This window comes from Cherax quadricarinatus, chromosome 35 (genome assembly GCF_038502225.1).
Source record: "Cherax quadricarinatus isolate ZL_2023a chromosome 35, ASM3850222v1, whole genome shotgun sequence".
Taxonomy (NCBI): domain Eukaryota; kingdom Metazoa; phylum Arthropoda; class Malacostraca; order Decapoda; family Parastacidae; genus Cherax; species Cherax quadricarinatus.
Genome location: NC_091326.1, coordinates 5,590,087 through 5,608,841, shown reverse-complemented (window position 1 = coordinate 5,608,841; position 18,755 = coordinate 5,590,087). Strand labels below are relative to the sequence as shown.

The window sequence follows — 18,755 nt, the reverse complement described above, 5'->3', positions numbered from 1 at the left end:
GTATTTCAGAATGGATATAAATTCTCTGGAAAATGTACAAAGGAGGATGACAAAGTTGATCCCATGTATCAGAAACCTTCCCTATGAGGATAGACTAAGGGCCCTGAAACTGCACTCTCTAGAAAGACGTAGAATTAGGGGGGATATGATCGAGGTGTATAAATTGAAGACAGGAATAAATAAAGGGGATGTAAATAGTGTGCTGAAAATATCTAGCCTAGACAGGACTCGCAGCAATGGTTTTAAGTTGGAAAAATTCAGATTCAGGAAGGATATAGGAAAGTACTGGTTTGGTAATAGAGTTGTGGATGAGTGGAACAAACTCCCAAGTACCGTTATAGAGGCCAGAACGTTGTGTAGCTTTAAAAATAGGTTGGATAAATACATGAGTAGATGTGGGTGGGTGTGAGTTAGACCTGATAGCTTGTGCTACCAGGTCGGTTGCCGTGTTCCTCCCTTAAGTCAATGTGACCTGACCTGACTAGGTTGGGTGCATTGGCTTAAGCCGGTAGGAGACTTGGACCTGCCTCGCATGGGCCAGTAGGCCTTCTGCAGTGTTCCTTCGTTCTTATGTTCTTATTTGTCCAATGTGGAGGTAGGTCGTGCCCAAGGGTTAGGCAAGTGAAGAATTCCCTGTATTAAGATCCCAAGATGTTGCTGTGTCAGACAGGAATGTAGATGAATGGTTCAGAGAACCGACAAGTTGATAAGTTAGACACATGTGCAACATTTGAGTATCTTTATTGAGGAAACGTTTCGCCACACAGTGGCCTCATCAGTCCATACAAAGGACTGATGAAGCCACTCGTGTCGAAACGTTTCCTCTAATGAATGTCCTGAGATGTACAAAGTGTCCTTGATCACAATGAGTAACATCTCTGGCGAAACAATGGTTTTATATGGTAAATTATTTATAATTTAACCTACGATAAAGGAGACAATTCTAAATGGACTAAATGGACTGAAGTTTTTAATTTAGAGACACTATATACTAACACTACATGATGTGGCAAATAACCTCATTATTCATATTCAAATTTTTATTTCTTTTTATGCTGTACAAGGATAATATAGTTTGCATGAAGCAAAATATTGTTAGGCACAAAGAAAGTCACTGGTATGCAAATGTACTTCGGATTTTTAATAAGCTCTCTGAAATTTTGAGATTTTATCCTTATATTCATAGTGATGCGGTACAACCCACATGTTTTATACAGCTCATTAGTTAAATGAATTACTATATGACTTTTTGGTTTATCCTAGGTAATTTATACTATGTAAGATAATTGTGCTTGTGTGTACCTGTGCCTAAATAAACTTACTTATCGAAATGAACTTTAAAAAATAAGATATTACAAGGGCCCTAATGGAAATAAGTCACTTAGTCTGATTTTTTTTTTTTGGGGGGGGGGTTATCCTAGGTAATCTACATATATACTGCTATGTATGATAATTTGTGTAACTATATTTATGTATACCTGTACCTAAATAAACTTATTTACTTATTAACTTAGTTTTGTATAAGTGAGGTGGTAGAGGTGGGTGACCGGCCATCACTGAGAACCGTAGCAGTAGCGTAGTCATCACTGTGACTCAACAACCTCACAACCCAACCAACAATTATACCACTGAGGCCTATCACATAGGCTGTCTACACCCCGGAGGAGGAGGAACCTGTCGATGTCTACAAACTCTTAAGTACTTGTAAGGACTTGTATTTCACAGGGCACGAATTACTTTTCTATGTTTGAGAGCTTCGTCTTTAGCGCCTCTGACAGTTTAAACTTTTTAGCGGTTTTTTTTAATTTATCTCTAGGGCGTTCCTTGATTCAGAGAATTGAATCTGCTCTTGTTCCTTGGATCAAGGGATTATCCTAGGTTAAATTTGCTTAATTAATGTACTTTTTGCCCCTATTACGTGTGTTAGTTTATTTAGGTACAGGTACATAAAAAATACAATTATCATACATATTGACTTATTTCCATTAGGGTCTTTTTATTATCTTATTTGTATCCTGTATACAAAAAGCAAACAAAACCTTAGTATCTGCCATTTCCACCAGGTGCTATATGACCCCTATGGAAATAAGTCACTCTGACTTTTTTGGGTTATCCTAGGTTCTCTACACATATGCTGCTATGTATGATAATTCTATGTAACTGTATTTGTGTATACCTAAATAAACTTACTTACTTACCCCTATGGGTTTAGTGCTTCCAATGACTGATAATAAATTATTTATTAGTGTTAGTATGATTATTAGTATTAGTGCGGTTATTAGTATTAGTGCGGTTATTAGTATTAGTGCGGTTATTAGTATTAGTGCGGTTATTAGTATTAGTGCGGTTATTAGTATTAGTGCAGTTATTAGTATTAGTGCGGTTATTAGTATTAGTGCAGTTATTAGTATTAGTGCGGTTATTAGTATTAGTGCGGTTATTAGTATTAGTGAGGTTATTAGTATTAGTGCAGTTATTAGTATTAGTGCGGTTATTAGTATTAGTGCGGTTATTAGTATTAGTGCGGTTATTAGTATTAGTGCGGTTATTAGTATTAGTGCGGTTATTAGTATTAGTGCGGTTATTAGTATTAGTGCGGTTATTAGTATTAGTGCGGTTATTAGTATTAGTGCGGTTATTAGTATTAGTGAGGTTATTAGTATTAGTGCGGTTATTAGTATTAGTGCGGTTATTAGTATTAGTGCGGTTATTAGTATTAGTGCGGTTATTAGTATTAGTGCAGTTATTAGTATTAGTGCGGTTATTAGTATTAGTGCAGTTATTAGTATTAGTGCGGTTATTAGTATTAGTGCGGTTATTAGTATTAGTGAGGTTATTAGTATTAGTGCAGTTATTAGTATTAGTGCGGTTATTAGTATTAGTGCGGTTATTAGTATTAGTGCGGTTATTAGTATTAGTGCGGTTATTAGTATTAGTGCGGTTATTAGTATTAGTGCGGTTATTAGTATTAGTGCGGTTATTAGTATTAGTGCGGTTATTAGTATTAGTGCGGTTATTAGTATTAGTGAGGTTATTAGTATTAGTATGGTTATCAGTATTAGTACGGTTATTAGTATTAGTATGGTTATTAGTTATTATGGTTATTATTAGTTATTATAAAAGAAACGCTGTCTGTTTATAAATTCGTCTCTTCTCAAAAATCACTTACTCACCCACAACTAAATAAATACTGAATAATTGTATCTCGTATATCATATATGTATCTCATTATTGTATCTCATAAATATCAACCTGTGACCCAATCAAACTTTGTTACTATTTAACTTCATTACCTAACAGAATACTCCATTCTACTGATTACACAGCAACACAGTAAATGACCATATGACCTGTCTTTGTAATACTCATTTGTACTAAATTGTTATCTGTTTTACAATAATTTTTGTACCACTGAATATATCATTGCTTAGTTAATCTTAAGTTAAGTTTAAGCCTGCCCATAATGCTCACATACAAGGGGCTTTGGCATGCTGCACTTTAAAAATTGTATTCCTTGTACTTCTCTGTATCATGTTTAAATTAATAAATAAATTACAGTTATTATTAGTTATTATGGTTATTACGGTTATTACAATTATCATTATAACGGTTATTATTTATTCTTATTATGAGACATTAACCTTTGTATGTAATCCTAGCTTGGTATACACCAATTGAATTTTTAAGTCACCGAACCCGTTATACAAGCAGTAGGCTTGGTGACTTAATAAAATATAACCACACCTTGTCCAATAACATAATTTATTTAATCTGGTATGTACATGTACAGGTGCTCCTCGACTTATGATGTTCAGCTAATCGTATTTCAACTTTACAGTGGTGCAAAAAAACAATTACTTTGGAGATGAAACTTAAGATAATAACCCAGCTTGAAGGCAGCAAGTCTGTAACTTGTAATCATTTATTTACTTTTCATTACTTTTATTTAGTTACAGTAATTATTTGTTTATGTACTTACTCAGTGACAGTCGTTATTTTATTTATTTAGCAAATCTTTCATATATGACTTATGATGGGTTCGTCAGAACGTAACTACATCGTAAGTCAAGGAGTACCTGTATATCAATAATATGAAACAATTTTAGGTTAGCCAAGTCTGGGTGACCATCATTCACTCAGTTGCCATCTTTCCAGAATTGTGTTTGCCAGTAATTTTACTAAATTTCTGTATCTTGCAAACTTTTACAGGACTGATACGTTCAGTATACACTTGCCTTTTGTTTTGTGTCTTAAAATGGCCGTACTTATTTGTTAAATATTTTATTTCAAAATTAGGAAGCCCTCCTCTTCCCCCCCCCCCCCATCTTTTTTTTATACTAAAGTTCATTTAGGTAAATGTTAACATTTTTCATTTGTCTAGGTAGTGTGAAGTAATCATGGGAGATCAGACTTTGTACCTGCGGTGGAGTGACCATCATCTAACAATTTTGCGCCTCTTGTCCATCATCAGAGACAAGGTACTGTACAAGAAGAAAATATATTATGTGCACACTTGTAGCTGAGAACAATTTCTTGCCTTGTCTTATTTTGAAGTCTAACCCCTAGTATTTTAATCATTAGGCAGCCCTATTAAAGGAATATACTTTATCATTTTTACTTTAATTTTTTTTTTTTACCACTGTGTGGCTTACAGACAATACCTTGAGAATGTCTGTTCAGTGACTTGGAAATTGCAAACATTTGTTTTCAGAAAATTATTTCATTAAAATTGGTTGTTTTGGAAACCAGTTTTTTATTGGAAGATCAATCTGCTGATCATGACAATAATGAAACAAAACTATGCCAGAGTTGCCATATATTGTCTACCATACATAAGCCAATGCCAGCCTTGTACTTTGAGCTAAAAATTGCCTTATTTACCTTGGCACTCTTATTATTTGGGTTGACTTGTAAATTTTTGACTCCATCAATGAAATCTAATATTTTAATAAAAATGATAATTTCACCATGCCTTGAAAGTAATAAATTGTGTAAGAAGTACTGGCAACCTCATAATAGCAAAACCAAGATTAAACCAGCTTCACTATGGAAACTTATTTTGTTCATTTTTGTCTGCTGACCTCTCATATTTTTTTTTTCATGGGGATAGGCCTGTAATTTGAGTTTTCCTTTTTCTTTTTTTTTTTCTAAATACAGGAGGGCCCCACTTATGACAGGTTAGGTTCTGGGCTGTTATCGTAAAGCGAAAGCAATTTTTTCACTTTCAAATATATAAAATGGTTGTAACATGTTTACACTATCATATATTAAGTGCACAATAGAGCTAGGCCCCCCCCAAAAAAAAAGGTACAAAAGTAAAATGAATATACAGTACACACAACTCGTGTTGCTGCCAAATTGGATTTGGCAGCAACATGACTCATATTGTGACTTCCACAATGTTTTGAACACTGCCTACTGATAAAACAATGCTAAACCAATTTTATTATGAAAGGAAATACAGTACTGTAATATGCCTTATTTTAATCCCCTGAAAAAGTGAAGTTGGTAAGTTGTGGACATTTAATAAAATATCTGCCCTTTACCCCATACACCCCATTCATTGTTGAATATTAATTATAAAAATAGTTTTATTCTTAAGGAGCCAGTAACCCCTGCTCTTGTATACATTGCTAAAGTTAGAGATTTTTTTTTTTTTGAGGGGGAGGGGGGGCACCCCTGACCTTACTTCGGTGGGATACGGCCTGTTTGTTGAAAGAAGTTTCATTCTGTTCATTATTAATAGTGTGTCTTCAGTAAATAGGTAAATAACTTTTGAGATATTCAAGGAAAATTCTGTTGATGAGTAAAGGAGTACGAAAAGTGTTTTTCTACATTTAACCCCCCCCCCTCCCCAGTAATATACACAGTGCCTATCTTTCTTTTCCATTTTTGGTCTGTGATTTCCCTCTTTTTATACATAGTCTGCAGACACATCTGCCCCCAAATATCAGTTTTTGTTTAATACATGTACTGCACTTCTTCCCAGCATTAGCATTCAGCTTTATTTATTTTCACAAGCCAACTTCTTGTAAATTTATAATATTGTGTGGATTGGTTATACTGGCTGACTGAAATGGCCAACCTTTGTTTTATTTGAAACTTTTTAACTGGAGTTGATGCCACCATTTATTTGTCTTTTTCAGGAACAGTACTGTGATGCTACAATAATGTGTGAAGGTCGTGTCTTCCCGGTTCACAGAATTGTTTTGGCAATGTGTAGTAGTTATTTTGAAAATATTTTTAATAAGCTTGATTGTAAGAATCCAGTGATTGTTTTGGCAGATATTAAAGCTGCTTATTTAGAAGTTTTGCTGTCATATATGTATAGTGGAGAGGCAACCATTTTGCAGAGATGTGTTTCTGGTGTTTTACATACTGCTTCAGTTCTTAAAGTGAAAGGCCTCTCTGAAGATGCAGATGATCATACAGATGTAAACTTATATGGAGAGGCAATTCCCAACATACAGTATAATCAGAAATTAAGTACGAAAAATACGGTTCTAAGTGTACAGCAAGAAAAAGAGTGCAGAAATGGATCAGCAGATTTTGACAGCCAACCCGCAGCAAGCAAGCAGATGAGACAAACAGAGTTATCTAGGCAAACTGTATCAAGTTTCCTTGTAAGAGAAGGCACTCCTGAAATTAATGAAAATAGTGAAGGCAGCTTGACCCACTCATCCACTCTCAGCATTGTACCAGACTCTGAAATAAGCTTAGTACAGTCTAACTTAGTTTCTCAAAACTTGGGTGAATTATTGTCTTTGAATTCTGTCAAGGGTGACAGTTGTCATGAAGCTTTGATGCTGTGGAGAGAGAATTTGTTATCCCAAGACAGTACACATGAGAGACAAACTTCCAACACTGATTCTGCTATGGATCATTCAAACAAGGTAAGTTCGGCACTTCTCCACTTGATTACATTAATTTATAAGGACTGCTCTAGAATTATATAAAAGCTAATTATATTGTCCTAATTACATCACTATTTTCAGAGTATTGTGGAGGAGATAGACATAAAAAATGAAATCATAGAATTGTTGCCAGAAGAATGCAATGTGAATGGAGTTGGGAATTCTATGAACATTGATTGTTTACACTGTACAAGAACTTATTCTTCCAACCAAGGTAATGACATGGAAGGAATATGTACCTCCAGGGATCAAAATAATATACCAGTGGCTGCCACTTTTCAAGACAACAGGGTCTCTCAAAACATATCCCCAGGAGATGTCTGTCAAACAGAGGTGGTAAGAGCAGTTCTTAAACAGGAGTTATCAGGCACATGCATTGTTAATGGACATGAAGATAATGATGTGGGTGTTGCCAAAAACAGTATGGTGGTGTGTAATGGTGGAATTGCTAGCAACAACTCCAGAAATTTGCAAGACCCTGAGGAGTGTTACAGTTTTCCCTCTATGACAACTGAAGACAATATGGAACCAGATGACACGGCAAACTGTAGCAATTGCCAAGAGCATAAGAATGGGCATCAATCTTGTCCTGAAATTACAATTAACAATGACCATAATAATACAGCACTTGGTGTCAGCCATAGAGCACCTATTGATAACATTTTTACCAAATCCAAAAAGAATTCAGATGCAAATGCTCTAAAATCCCTGTCTGGAACAAATCACACTCCAGAGCCAGTTAAAAGACGAAGAGGACGGCCAAGGAAGTTACCAATGGTTAAAAATGAAAAAAGTGGAAGATGGGCGAAGATTGTACCAGTAGTTAAAAAAGAAAGAGTACAGCCTAGGATGGTACTAGCAGTTAAAGAAAGAGGACGAACAAAAAAATTGGAAACTGTCCTTTCAGCTGCAAGCTCTCGATGCATAGAAATTCATAAGTCACGGATTAAAAATGTGGATCTACGAGAAAACGCTGATCAACAGTTTCGAAGAGAAACTTCACATAGATTGACTCGCTCCAGTACGTCTTCAAAAAAGGTATTGTGTATTTACTCTTGTGTGTTCCTGATCGTATATTAGTGGTTACTTCATAGTTAAAGGACCTGAGCTATGTTTGATGTCCTGTCTTCTGTATTTATTTTAATATACTCTACCAGATACAGTACATATAAAGTTTGTTTTCTAGTAGCTTTTTTACACTAGCTTTTTCGAAGTTGATGCTGCTAAGAAATCATCCATACTGTACCTTATTTTCTTCTATTCTTTTATGATTTTTTATCTGTCAGATAAGTAATGAACAGAAGGTAGGTAACCTCTATTACTCCATTATGCAGTCATGTGGTTGGTTCCCAGCAGTTATTAAAAACATAAGCTTTCCATATCTAGTTTTTATTTTCCTTAAACATTATATAGTTGAAAAATACAGTGGTACCTTGACTTAGTGCCCCAACTTACGAGTTTTCCGAGTTACGAGCCATCGCTCGTTTGATTATAGGCTTTCAGTTGCAAGCCAAAATCAGAGTTAGGAGCGAGCTTCAGATATGCCGCCACTAATTGGCGGCGTATCTGAAGTCAAATCCAACTCTGTACCCAGAGGAATGTCAGGTATACTTCGTCCCATCCCACATGCTCTTCCAGATTGTAGTGAGGCACCTTGTCCCTTGTTTGGTTCTCGTATAAATCTGAGGAAGGGGTACCTCCAGTTCAACAATCAAAGCTTTTCGAGAAACATTAATGTGGGTGGAGTACTGATAGTGGTGGGTGTAGTAGTCATGGTGGTCGGTGGAATAGTGATAATGGTGGGTGGAGTAGGTATGGTGGTGAGTGGAGTATACCATATTTCTTATTTATAAATACATTTGTCTTATTTAAAAACCCATAACAAAAAAATTGGGGTAGTATTTTGGGGGTTGGAATGGATTAATGGAATGTCAATTAATTTCAATGAGGAAAATTTATTTGATATACAAGCAAATTGAGTTACAAACTGGTTCACAGAACAAATTAAACTCGCAAGTCAAGGTACCACTGTACTAAAGTTGATTTTACTACCAGTATACAGTGCCTGCACAGTGAAGGAGGGGTGGGAATATTTGCAGTTTTGAACTGGAGTATTAGCACTCCTCTAACAAGACTGATGGAGTGAGTGAGTGATGATGAAAATGTTTCTTTTTTTTAGGTCACCCTGCCTCTGTGGGATATGTTCGGTGTGTTAGTCTTTTTTCTTTATACGTATATGTATTTGGGATGTTTACTATTTAAGAGGGGCATTTCAATTGTCATATCTGTGTGCCTCTGGCAAGGCAATGATAATTCAATTCATTTCAGTTCAGTTCAAGTTTATTCTCTATAATGGTTACAATGTGGGGTTTACAGGTTTTGGGTATTGTGTGGTTTACATGTTATAAAATACTAATTACAGAGGGGGCTACTAGGGCACCTAGCATGGCTAGGCATTTCGGGCAGACTTAGATTAATTCTTAACATTAAATCCTTACAGATTATGGCATTAAGGCTAAGTGACTACATCATAATTTGTGAGTGTAGCAATGTGAATGCTTTTGTTTTGGCACAAATGTCTATATTGGAGTATCATAGGCAAACTTATGACTAGTTAGGATTTATTATTTTAAGATTAAGATTAGTATTTCTGGGTTTATAGTCAGTGGGTGAGTGAGTGTAATTGTGAACCACCAGGTGGTTATCATGTAGTTAGTTGTCGGGGTGTATCAGGGAGATAAGATGTTTTCTAACTGTAGTTTTGAAAGTGATGAATGTGTCTGCAGTTCTAGAGTTTTCAGGTAGGGTGTTCCAGATTTTAGGTCCTTTGAAATACATTGAGTTTTTGTGAAGGTTTAGTCGAACACGGGGAATGTCATAGAGATGTTTGTGTCTGGTGTTATGCCTGTGGATCCTGTCACAATGTGAATGATGATGAAAGTGTTTGTTTTTTGGCTCATCCTGCCTTGGGGGGGAGACAGCCAGTGTGTTAAAAAAAAAAAGTATGTATGGAATAAATTGCAAATAAGTGATTGCAAATATATAAAAATATCAGTGAAATTGGTAAAAACACCTGACTGCTTTAATGTACTTAGACGTGCATCGTCAGAGGAATTGGAAGGAGAGGGAAGAAAAGAACATTTTCTGTTAACCCTTAAACTGTCCAAACGTAGATCTACGTTTTTTCAACATTTGAAAGTATGTAAAAAACAGTAGATCTTTTTTTTTTACATTTGAAAACGTGTAAAAAAAAAAAACGTGATCTACTTTTGGAGCACTACGCATGTGAACATAGATCTGCTTGGACAGTTTAAGGGTTAAACACTGAGGTGAAACTTCACTGGGTGAGTTGTTGCCTGCTCTGAATGAGGTATCACTACAGTGTTTTACACAAAATGTGCTTCTCTTGCCTCTCCTTCCAATTCCTATGATGAAATGTGTAAGCACATGAAAGCTCGGGTGTCTTTTCCTATTTTCATGTCTTTTTTGTTTGTGATGTGTATATGTATGTTTATATTGTACATTTGTTTACTAAATAAATAAATAAATAAATAAATAGTGGATGAGTTTGGGAATGTGTGTAAAGGTAGAAAGTTGAAAGTGAACATAGAAAAGAGTAAGGTGATGAGGGTGTCAAATGATTTAGATAAAGAAAAATTGGATATCAAATTGGGGAGGAGGAGTATGGAAGAAGTGAATGTTTTCAGATACGTACTTGGGAGTTGACGTGTCGGCGGATGTATTTATGAAGGATGAGGTTAATCATAGAATTGATGAGGGAAAAAAGGTGAGTGGTGCGTTGAGGTATATGTGGAGTCAAAAAACGTTATCTATGGAGGCAAAGAAGGGAATGTATGAAAGTATAGTAGTACCAACACTCTTATATGGGTGTGAAGCTTGGGTGGTAAATGCAGTAGCGAGGAGACGGTTGGAGGCAGTGGAGATGTCCTGTTTAAGGGCAATGTGTGGTGTAAATATTATGCAGAAAATTCGGAGTGTGGAAATTAGGAGAAGGTGTGGAGTTAATAAAAGTATTAGTCAGAGGGCAGAAGAGGGGTTGTTGAGGTGGTTTGGTCATTTAGAGAGAATGGATCAAAGTAGAATGACATGGAAAGCATGTAAATCTATAGGGGAAGGAAGGCGGGGTAGGGGTCGTCCTCGAAAGGGTTGGAGAGAGGGGGTAAAGGAGGTTTTGTGGGCAAGGGGCTTGGACTTCCAGCAAGCGTGCGTGAGCGTGTTAGATAGGAGTGAATGGAGACGAATGGTACTTGGGACCTGACGATCTGTTGGAGTGTGAGCAGGGTAAAATTTAGTGAAGGGATTCAGGGAAACCGGTTATTTTCATATAGTCGGACTTGAGTCCTGGAAATGGGAAGTACAATGCCTGCACTTTAAAGGAGGGGTTTGGGATATTGGCAGTTTGGAGGGATATGTTGTGTATCTTTATATGTGTATGCTTCTAGACTGTTGTATTCTGAGCACCTCTGCAAAAACAGTGATAATGTGCGAGTGTGGTGAAAGTGTTGAATGATGATGAAAGTACAGTGGACCCCAGCTTAACGATCACCTCCAAAAGCGACCAATTATGTAAGTGTATTTATGTAAGTGCGTTTGTACGTGTATGTTTGGGGGTCTGAAATGGACTAATCTGCTTCACAATATTCCTTATGGGAAAAAATTCGGTCAGTACTGGCACCTGAACATACTACTGGAATGAAAAAAAGTTCGTTAACCGGGGGTCCACTGTATTTTCTTTTTGGGGATTTTCTTTCTTTTTTGGGTCACCCTGCCTCGGTGGGAGACGGCCGACTTGTTGAAAAAAAAAAAATACAGGCAGGCCCTGCTTTACAGTGGTTTGCTAATGTAGCAGTGTTCAGTTAAACCGATTCTTCATTTATTCAAACTTCCTACAATAAATATAGTAACTACTCACTGTAAGCTAGGGATGCAAATATTTTAAGATGAGTAATGTGTGTATTGCATATGCCTTTCTTAGGCCTAGCTGCATTGTTCACATAATATATGATAGTGTAAACATGTTATCCAAGCTGATAGTGTAAACATGTTATCCAAGCTGACTTAAGAAATCGTAATGACACGATTGCAAACAAACCATACCCCCGGCCGGGATTGAACCCGCGGTCATAGTCTCAAAACTCCAGCCCGTCGCGTTAGCCACTAGACCAGCTAGGTCTAGTGGCTAACGCGACGGGCTGGAGTTTTGAGACTATGACCGCAGGTTCAATCCCGGCCGGGGGTATGGTTTATCCAAGCTTTTATATGCATTTGAAAATGAAAAAAGGTTTCAGTTTACAGCAGTAGCCTGGAACCTAACCTGCTGTATAAGTTGGGCCTGCCTGTATATATATTTTTACATTTTATTTTTTATTTAATGAATTTTTTTTATTACTACAATAGCATTAACATTTTAAAGTTATGATAGTAGAATACTGTGCCTATTAATATTCATATACTGTATATTAAAATTTCTTGTGCTTTAGTTAGATTATATCTTACTGTTTTTTTATTCTTGTAGATTGTGGAGAAAGCAGACAAGAGACTAGAACTTTGTGAGAATGTCTGCCTTGATTCTGATCAGTCATTAGAGAAGAACTCCATCTACAGCACCTTGCTGAATACAAATGAGAATGATGAAAGTAGTGCCTCTTGTATTGTAAGTGAAGTATCTAATGAACCAGGTCCTAGATTAAATAATGGCTACAAAGAAGAGCCTTTTGCTTGTAGTCTCTGTCTTTATACATCCAGTTCAGAAGAAACTCTGAACAAACATATTTGTATTCATTTGAAAGATGATGTGTACGTATGCCGTATTTGTTCATTTTCATCAAAATATTTAAAAACTGCAAATAGACATGCTTGCACTAAAAGAAAGGAGCATTCAATTGTTTGTGCTCTAGTCAGTGAATCGCATGAAGAAATGAGTCATTTTACTCATAAAGGTAAAAATTCTTACTCTTGTGATAAGTGTTCTTATAAATCAGTGAAGGCTTCAGATCTAATTTATCATGCTCTTATTCATGAAAAGCCTTTTGCTTGTGAACAGTGTTACTACCGTTGCAAGACCAATGCCCGTTTAAAGGCTCATAGGGTGATTCACACTGGGGAGAAACCTTTCTCTTGTCGGTTTTGTTCATATGAAGGAAATCAGTACTATAACATGCTAAGACATGAGCGCAAAATGCATTCAAGGGAATTTACCATAAGAAAGTTTAAAAATTACATCTCTACTAAAAAAAAAATAAGCATTTAGTTAGAACCCTGAAGCATTTCCTTCATAATATTTCATGTACAGTACATGGTTTCTTAGCAGTTTAGTATAGTTTGTATTGCACTGTGTAGTAAAAATTAATATTTTGACAGAATAGGAAAACTGATTTGTCACTAATGCTAAAAATGTATGTAACATGCTGGAAGAGTATTTTCATGTTCATGTAATTATCTATTTTTAGTTACAAGAGTTGATGTATGACTGTGGTGCCTTGTCTTCCATAATTAATTTGACTATTTTTAAGGTTTCCAGTGGTTGCAGGATAAGCCTGAAAAACTGGGCTAACCATTACATTACTTTGAAGACAGTCATTATCAATTAATGCTTTTATTTTGTAGTTAAATAATTTTGACACTTTCGCTGATACCAAAAAACTTTTTCATTTAACCTTTAGTGAACCTTGATATAGTAATTATTATATCTCATCCTTTAACCCATGTCTATCATTGTTTTCATGATTCATAATTTATAAGCTCCAGAATTAATTTTGTTTATTTGCATTTTTAAGTGTAGACATCATACTGTACAGCACTTAAAAGCCCTTTTTTTTTTTTTAAATTGACTATCATATATGAGTTTTTCTTAATGTTGTATTTACAGTATATGGTTTTCTGATGAATTTGTACTTGGTTTATAATCACAAATTGTTGACATTAGTTTAATTTCAGTGGGATAATTATTATATTTATATAAAATTTCATATTATATGCCATGTTATCTCAGTACAATGAAAAATACACTTTTATTTAATATGACTATAACCAGTGAATATATATTAACCTAAGTGTTTTGTGTGTCATCTTTACAAGTACTTTGTTGTCATGAGTCACTGGTTTTATCTAAATTTAAATTAAGAAAATTTTTTTTTTTTTACATTGTTATACTTATCACCTCTTGTCTACTGTATTTGCTCTGTATTGTAATGTTTACCAAAAAGTAAATAATTACATAGGAATTAGTTGCCTGTTGTGGCTTTCACTTTAACCCTTTCATTGTCTTCCACATAGATTTACATTATTGACATGCTAGTGTAGCTCGTGTAGATCTACGTTTAAAGGACAGTGGCCTCAAATATGCTATTATATAGGAGATGCCTGTGGATGTGAATAATGAACAGAAAAAGATTACCTTAGTGCCTGGAATGCCTATAGTGTTTATTTTTGTTTTTAAATTGGAATTTGTTTAATTTTTTGTAAAATTTGCCAAATTATCGACTTGTTTATTTTACCATGTGGTTTTGATAGTCGAATGGGCAGCTACTTGTGCTCAGTTGATAGAATGGAAGGCATACTAGCAAAATACAGTGGAACATCAAATTTCAAACTTATCGCTTATCGAACTCTTTGAAAATCGACCGCTTTTTTCGAACCAACTTTGTCCCTATTATCGAACTCGCCCCTATTTTCGAACTGCCGGGTACCGGACCTGTCGGCCAGCCAGCTCTGTCCGCGTCCCCACGCAGGCGCCATGAGTCAGTCTGACTTTGTTGATGCTCGAGTGAACACTAACCTGCGCTCTCATTCAAACATTTTATGATTAATTCGTTGTGTTTAGTGCTTGTGGGACTGTGAAATAAGCTACCATGGGCCCAAAGAAACTTGCTAGTGGTACTCCTGTGGTAAAGAAAGTGAGAAACACCATAGATGTGAAGAGGGAAATAATACAGAAGTATCAGTGGTGTGAGACTTGTTGAGCTTGCCAGGATGTATGGGAAAAACAAGTCAACCATCACTTCTATCCTGGCAAAGAAAGAACAAATCAAGGAAGGTGATTTCCCTATTTTAGGGAAATCTTAGAGGCGCTAGAAACGGAGGACTGTGGACAGTTAATTTGCGAGACGGGGGTCCAGTGACTCTCAAGCTGGTCCTAGTGGCATTGAAAGACAGAAGGGAAGTAACCCCAGAGAGGGCTTTGATACCTAAAGTCCTTATGGAGGGGGATTTCCCTTCCAAACACTAACCCCCCCAACTCCCTCTCCCTCCTCCCTATCTTCCAGATGCCATCACCAATCTTCAATAAAGGTAAGTAAAAATGTTATTTTATATGTTTATTTAAATTTATTAATACATAATTGTACACTATATTTGTTGTGTGTATGTAAAACTATAATTAATCTCCATTAAATATATTTTTTTGTGAACATTTTTGGGTTTCTGGAACAGATTAATTGTATTTCCATTATTTCTTATGGGAAATATTGCTTTGCTTTTCAAATTTAGAATTTAGAACTAGCTCCTGGAACGGATTAAGTTCGAAATTTGAGGTTCCACTGTAGCTAGGAAATGGGTCAAATTGAGCAATGGAATTGGCTTAAAATAGGACTCGGTAGGCAAAATTGCCAGTACATAAATTGTGCCCAGACTGTCATCTTTGCATTTGTGTAATTCCCCAAGTTTCTTATCAAATTTTGTATTTTTGGTGTCATCACCTTCAGAAACATTCTCTTATCAATTCATACTTTTTTTTAAATTGTGACATTGTCAAAACTTAATTTTGGAGGACTGACAGTGCAAGGGCTAAAGAAGAATGCCTAGCTGGAAATAAGCCATACTGCTTAGGTCAGTAATCTGAAGAAAGTCTTCTTTTTCTGGGGTAAACCATCACAACTTTAACAAAATTTTAGTACAATTATTGTATTTGTATTATTCCATTCATAGGGAAAATGTTAAATCCATAGGGAATCGTGCAGCACCCTAGGGGATGGAAGACAGTACAATGGTACGTTGGGATACAAACAGCTCAAAACTTGAACAATTATGTGTGTTTTTGGGGGTCTGAAATGGTTTAATCTAATTTACATTATTCCTTATAGGAACAAATTCGTTCAGTATCGGCACTCGAACAGCCTTCTGGAACGAATTAAGTTCGTATCCCGAGGTACTACTGTATGCATGTAAATTTGCATTGACAAATAAAAATATTAAATTAGATGACCATGCTATTATTAATTTAGATTTAGACACAAAATTGATTTGTCTGCAGGTTGAAGATCGTCTAAGCAAATATATGAAAGTTGAGATTCCTGAAGAGAAGCAGGAAAAATAATTGTCTTTAAAGTGAACATGTAATAGTCTAAGGAGGCATATAAATATTGACAGCCAACAATTATTTGTATAATTAATACACCATGATTTGATATATTTTTTTTTTTCAACAAGTTGGCCGTCTCCCACCGAGGCAGGGTGACCCAAAAAAGAAAGAAAATCCCCAAAAAGAAAATGCTTTCATCATCATTCAACACTTTCACCACACTCGCACATAATCACTGTTTTTGCAGAGGTGCTCAGAATACAACAGTTTAGAAGCATATACGTATAAAGATACACAACATATCCCTCCAAACTGCTAATATCCCAAACCCCTCCTTTAAAGTGCAGGCATTGTACTTCCCATTTCCAGGACTCAAGTCCGACTATATGAAAATAACCGGTTTCCCTGAATCCCTTCACTAAATATTACCCTGTTCACACTCCAACAGATCGTCAGGTCCCAAGTACCATTCGTCTCCATTTACTCCTATCTAACACGCTCACACACGCTTGCTGGAAGTCCAAGCCCCTTGCCCACAAAACCACCTTTACCCCCTCTCTCCAACCCTTTCGAGGACGACCCCTACCTCGCCTTCCTTCCCCTATAGATTTATATGCTTTCCATGTCATTCTACTTTGATCCATTCTCTAAATGACCAAACCACCTCAACAACCCCTCTTCTGCCCTCTGACTAATACTTTTAACTCCACACCTTTTCCTAATTTCCACACTCCGAATTTTCTGCATAATATTTACACCACACATTGCCCTTAGACAGGACACCTCCACTGCCTCCAACCGTCTCCTTGCTGCTGCATTTACCACCCAAGCTTCACACCCATATAAGAGTGTTGGTACTACTATACTTTCATACATTCCCTTCTTTGCCTCCATAGATAACGTTTTTTGACTCCACATATTCCTCAATGCACCACTCACCTTTTTTCCCTCATCAATTCTATGATTAACCTCATCCTTCATAAATCCATCCGCCGACATGTCAACTCCCAAGTATCTGAAAACATTCACTTCTTCCATACTACTCCTCCCCAATTTGATATCCAGTTTTTCTTTATCTAAATCATTTGATACCCTCATCACCTTACTCTTTTCTATGTTCACTTTCAACTTTCTACCTTTACACACATTCCCAAACTCATCCACTAACCTTTGCAATTTTTCTTTAGAATCTCCCATAAGCACAGTATCATCAGCAAAAAGTAACTGTGTTAATTCCCATTTTGAATTTGATTCCCCATAATTTAATCCCACCCCTCTCCCGAACACCCTAGCATTTACTTCTTTTACAACCCCATCTATAAATATATTAAACAACCATGGTGACATTACACATCCCTGTCTAAGACCTACTTTTACCGGGAAGTAGTCTCCCTCTCTTCTACACACCCTAACCTGAGCCTCACTATCCTCATAAAAACTCTTTACAGCATTTAGTAACTTACCACCTATTCCATATACTTGCAACATCTGCCACATTGCTCCCCTATCCACTCTATCATATGCCTTTTCTAAATCCATAAATGCAATAAAAACTTCCCTACCTTTATCTAAATACTGTTCACATATATGCTTCAATGTAAACACTTGATCTACACATCCCCTACCCACTCTGAAACCTTGCTCATCCGCAATCCTACATTCTGTCTTCCCTCTAATTTTTTCAATTATAACCCTACCATACACTTTTCCTGGTATACTCAATAAACTTATTCCTCTATAATTTTTACAATCTCTCTTGTCCCCTTTCCCTTTATGTAAAGGAACTATACATGCTCTCTGCCAATCCCTAGGTACCTTCCCCTCTTTCATATATTTATTAAACAAAAGTACCAACCACTCCAACACTATATCCCCCCCTGCTTTTAACATTTCTGTCATGATCCCATCAGTTCCAGCTGCTTTACCTCTTTCATTCTACGTAATGCCTCACGTACCTCCCCCACACTTACATTCTGCTCTTCTTCACTCCTAAAAGATGGTATACCTCCCTGACCAGTGCATGAAATTACCACCTCCCTTTCTTCCTCAACATTTAAAAGTTCCTCAAAATATTCTCGCCATCTACCTAATACCTCCCTCTCCCCATCTACTAACTCCCCTACTCTATTTTTAACTGACAAATCCATACTTTCCCTAGGCTTTCTTAACTTGTTTAACTCACTCCAAAATTTTTTCTTATTTTCTTTAAAATTTCTTGACAGTGCCTCTCCCACTCTATCATCTGCTCTCCTTTTGCACTCTCTCACCACTGGATTTGTCAGTTAAAAACAGAGTAGGGGAGTTAGTAGATGGGGAGAGGGAGGTATTAGGTAGATGGCGAGAATATTTTGAGGAACTTTTAAATGTTAAGGAAGAAAGGGAGGCGGTAATTTCATGTACTGGCCAGGGAGGTATACCATCTTTTAGGAGTGAAGAAGAGCAGACTGTAAGTGTGGTGGAGGTACGTGAGGCATTATGTAGAATGAAAGGGGGTAAAGCAGCTGGAACTGATGGGATCATGA

The 18,755-nt window shown here is 36.4% G+C and overlaps 1 protein-coding gene across 3 annotated transcripts; it reads left to right on the top strand.

Moving 5' to 3' along the window:
* Positions 1 to 1,558: 1,558 nt before the first annotated feature.
* On the top strand, positions 1,559 to 18,312 carry LOC128695165 (uncharacterized). Of its 3 annotated transcripts, none has more exons than XM_053785647.2 (5): positions 1,559 to 1,704; positions 4,386 to 4,478; positions 6,147 to 6,893; positions 6,996 to 7,952; positions 12,451 to 18,312. In XM_053785647.2, the coding sequence occupies exons 2-5, from the start codon at positions 4,398 to 4,400 to the stop codon at positions 13,183 to 13,185; spliced, it is 2,520 nt and encodes an 839-aa protein (XP_053641622.2). In that variant the 5' UTR covers positions 1,559 to 1,704; positions 4,386 to 4,397; the 3' UTR covers positions 13,186 to 18,312. The 3 variants fall into 3 exon arrangements, with proteins under 3 accessions (XP_053641622.2, XP_053641624.2, XP_053641623.2); XM_053785649.2 differs by having other exon boundaries at positions 4,382 to 4,478; XM_053785648.2 differs by having other exon boundaries at positions 1,566 to 1,698; positions 4,382 to 4,478.
* The last annotated feature ends 443 nt before the right edge of the window (positions 18,313 to 18,755 follow it).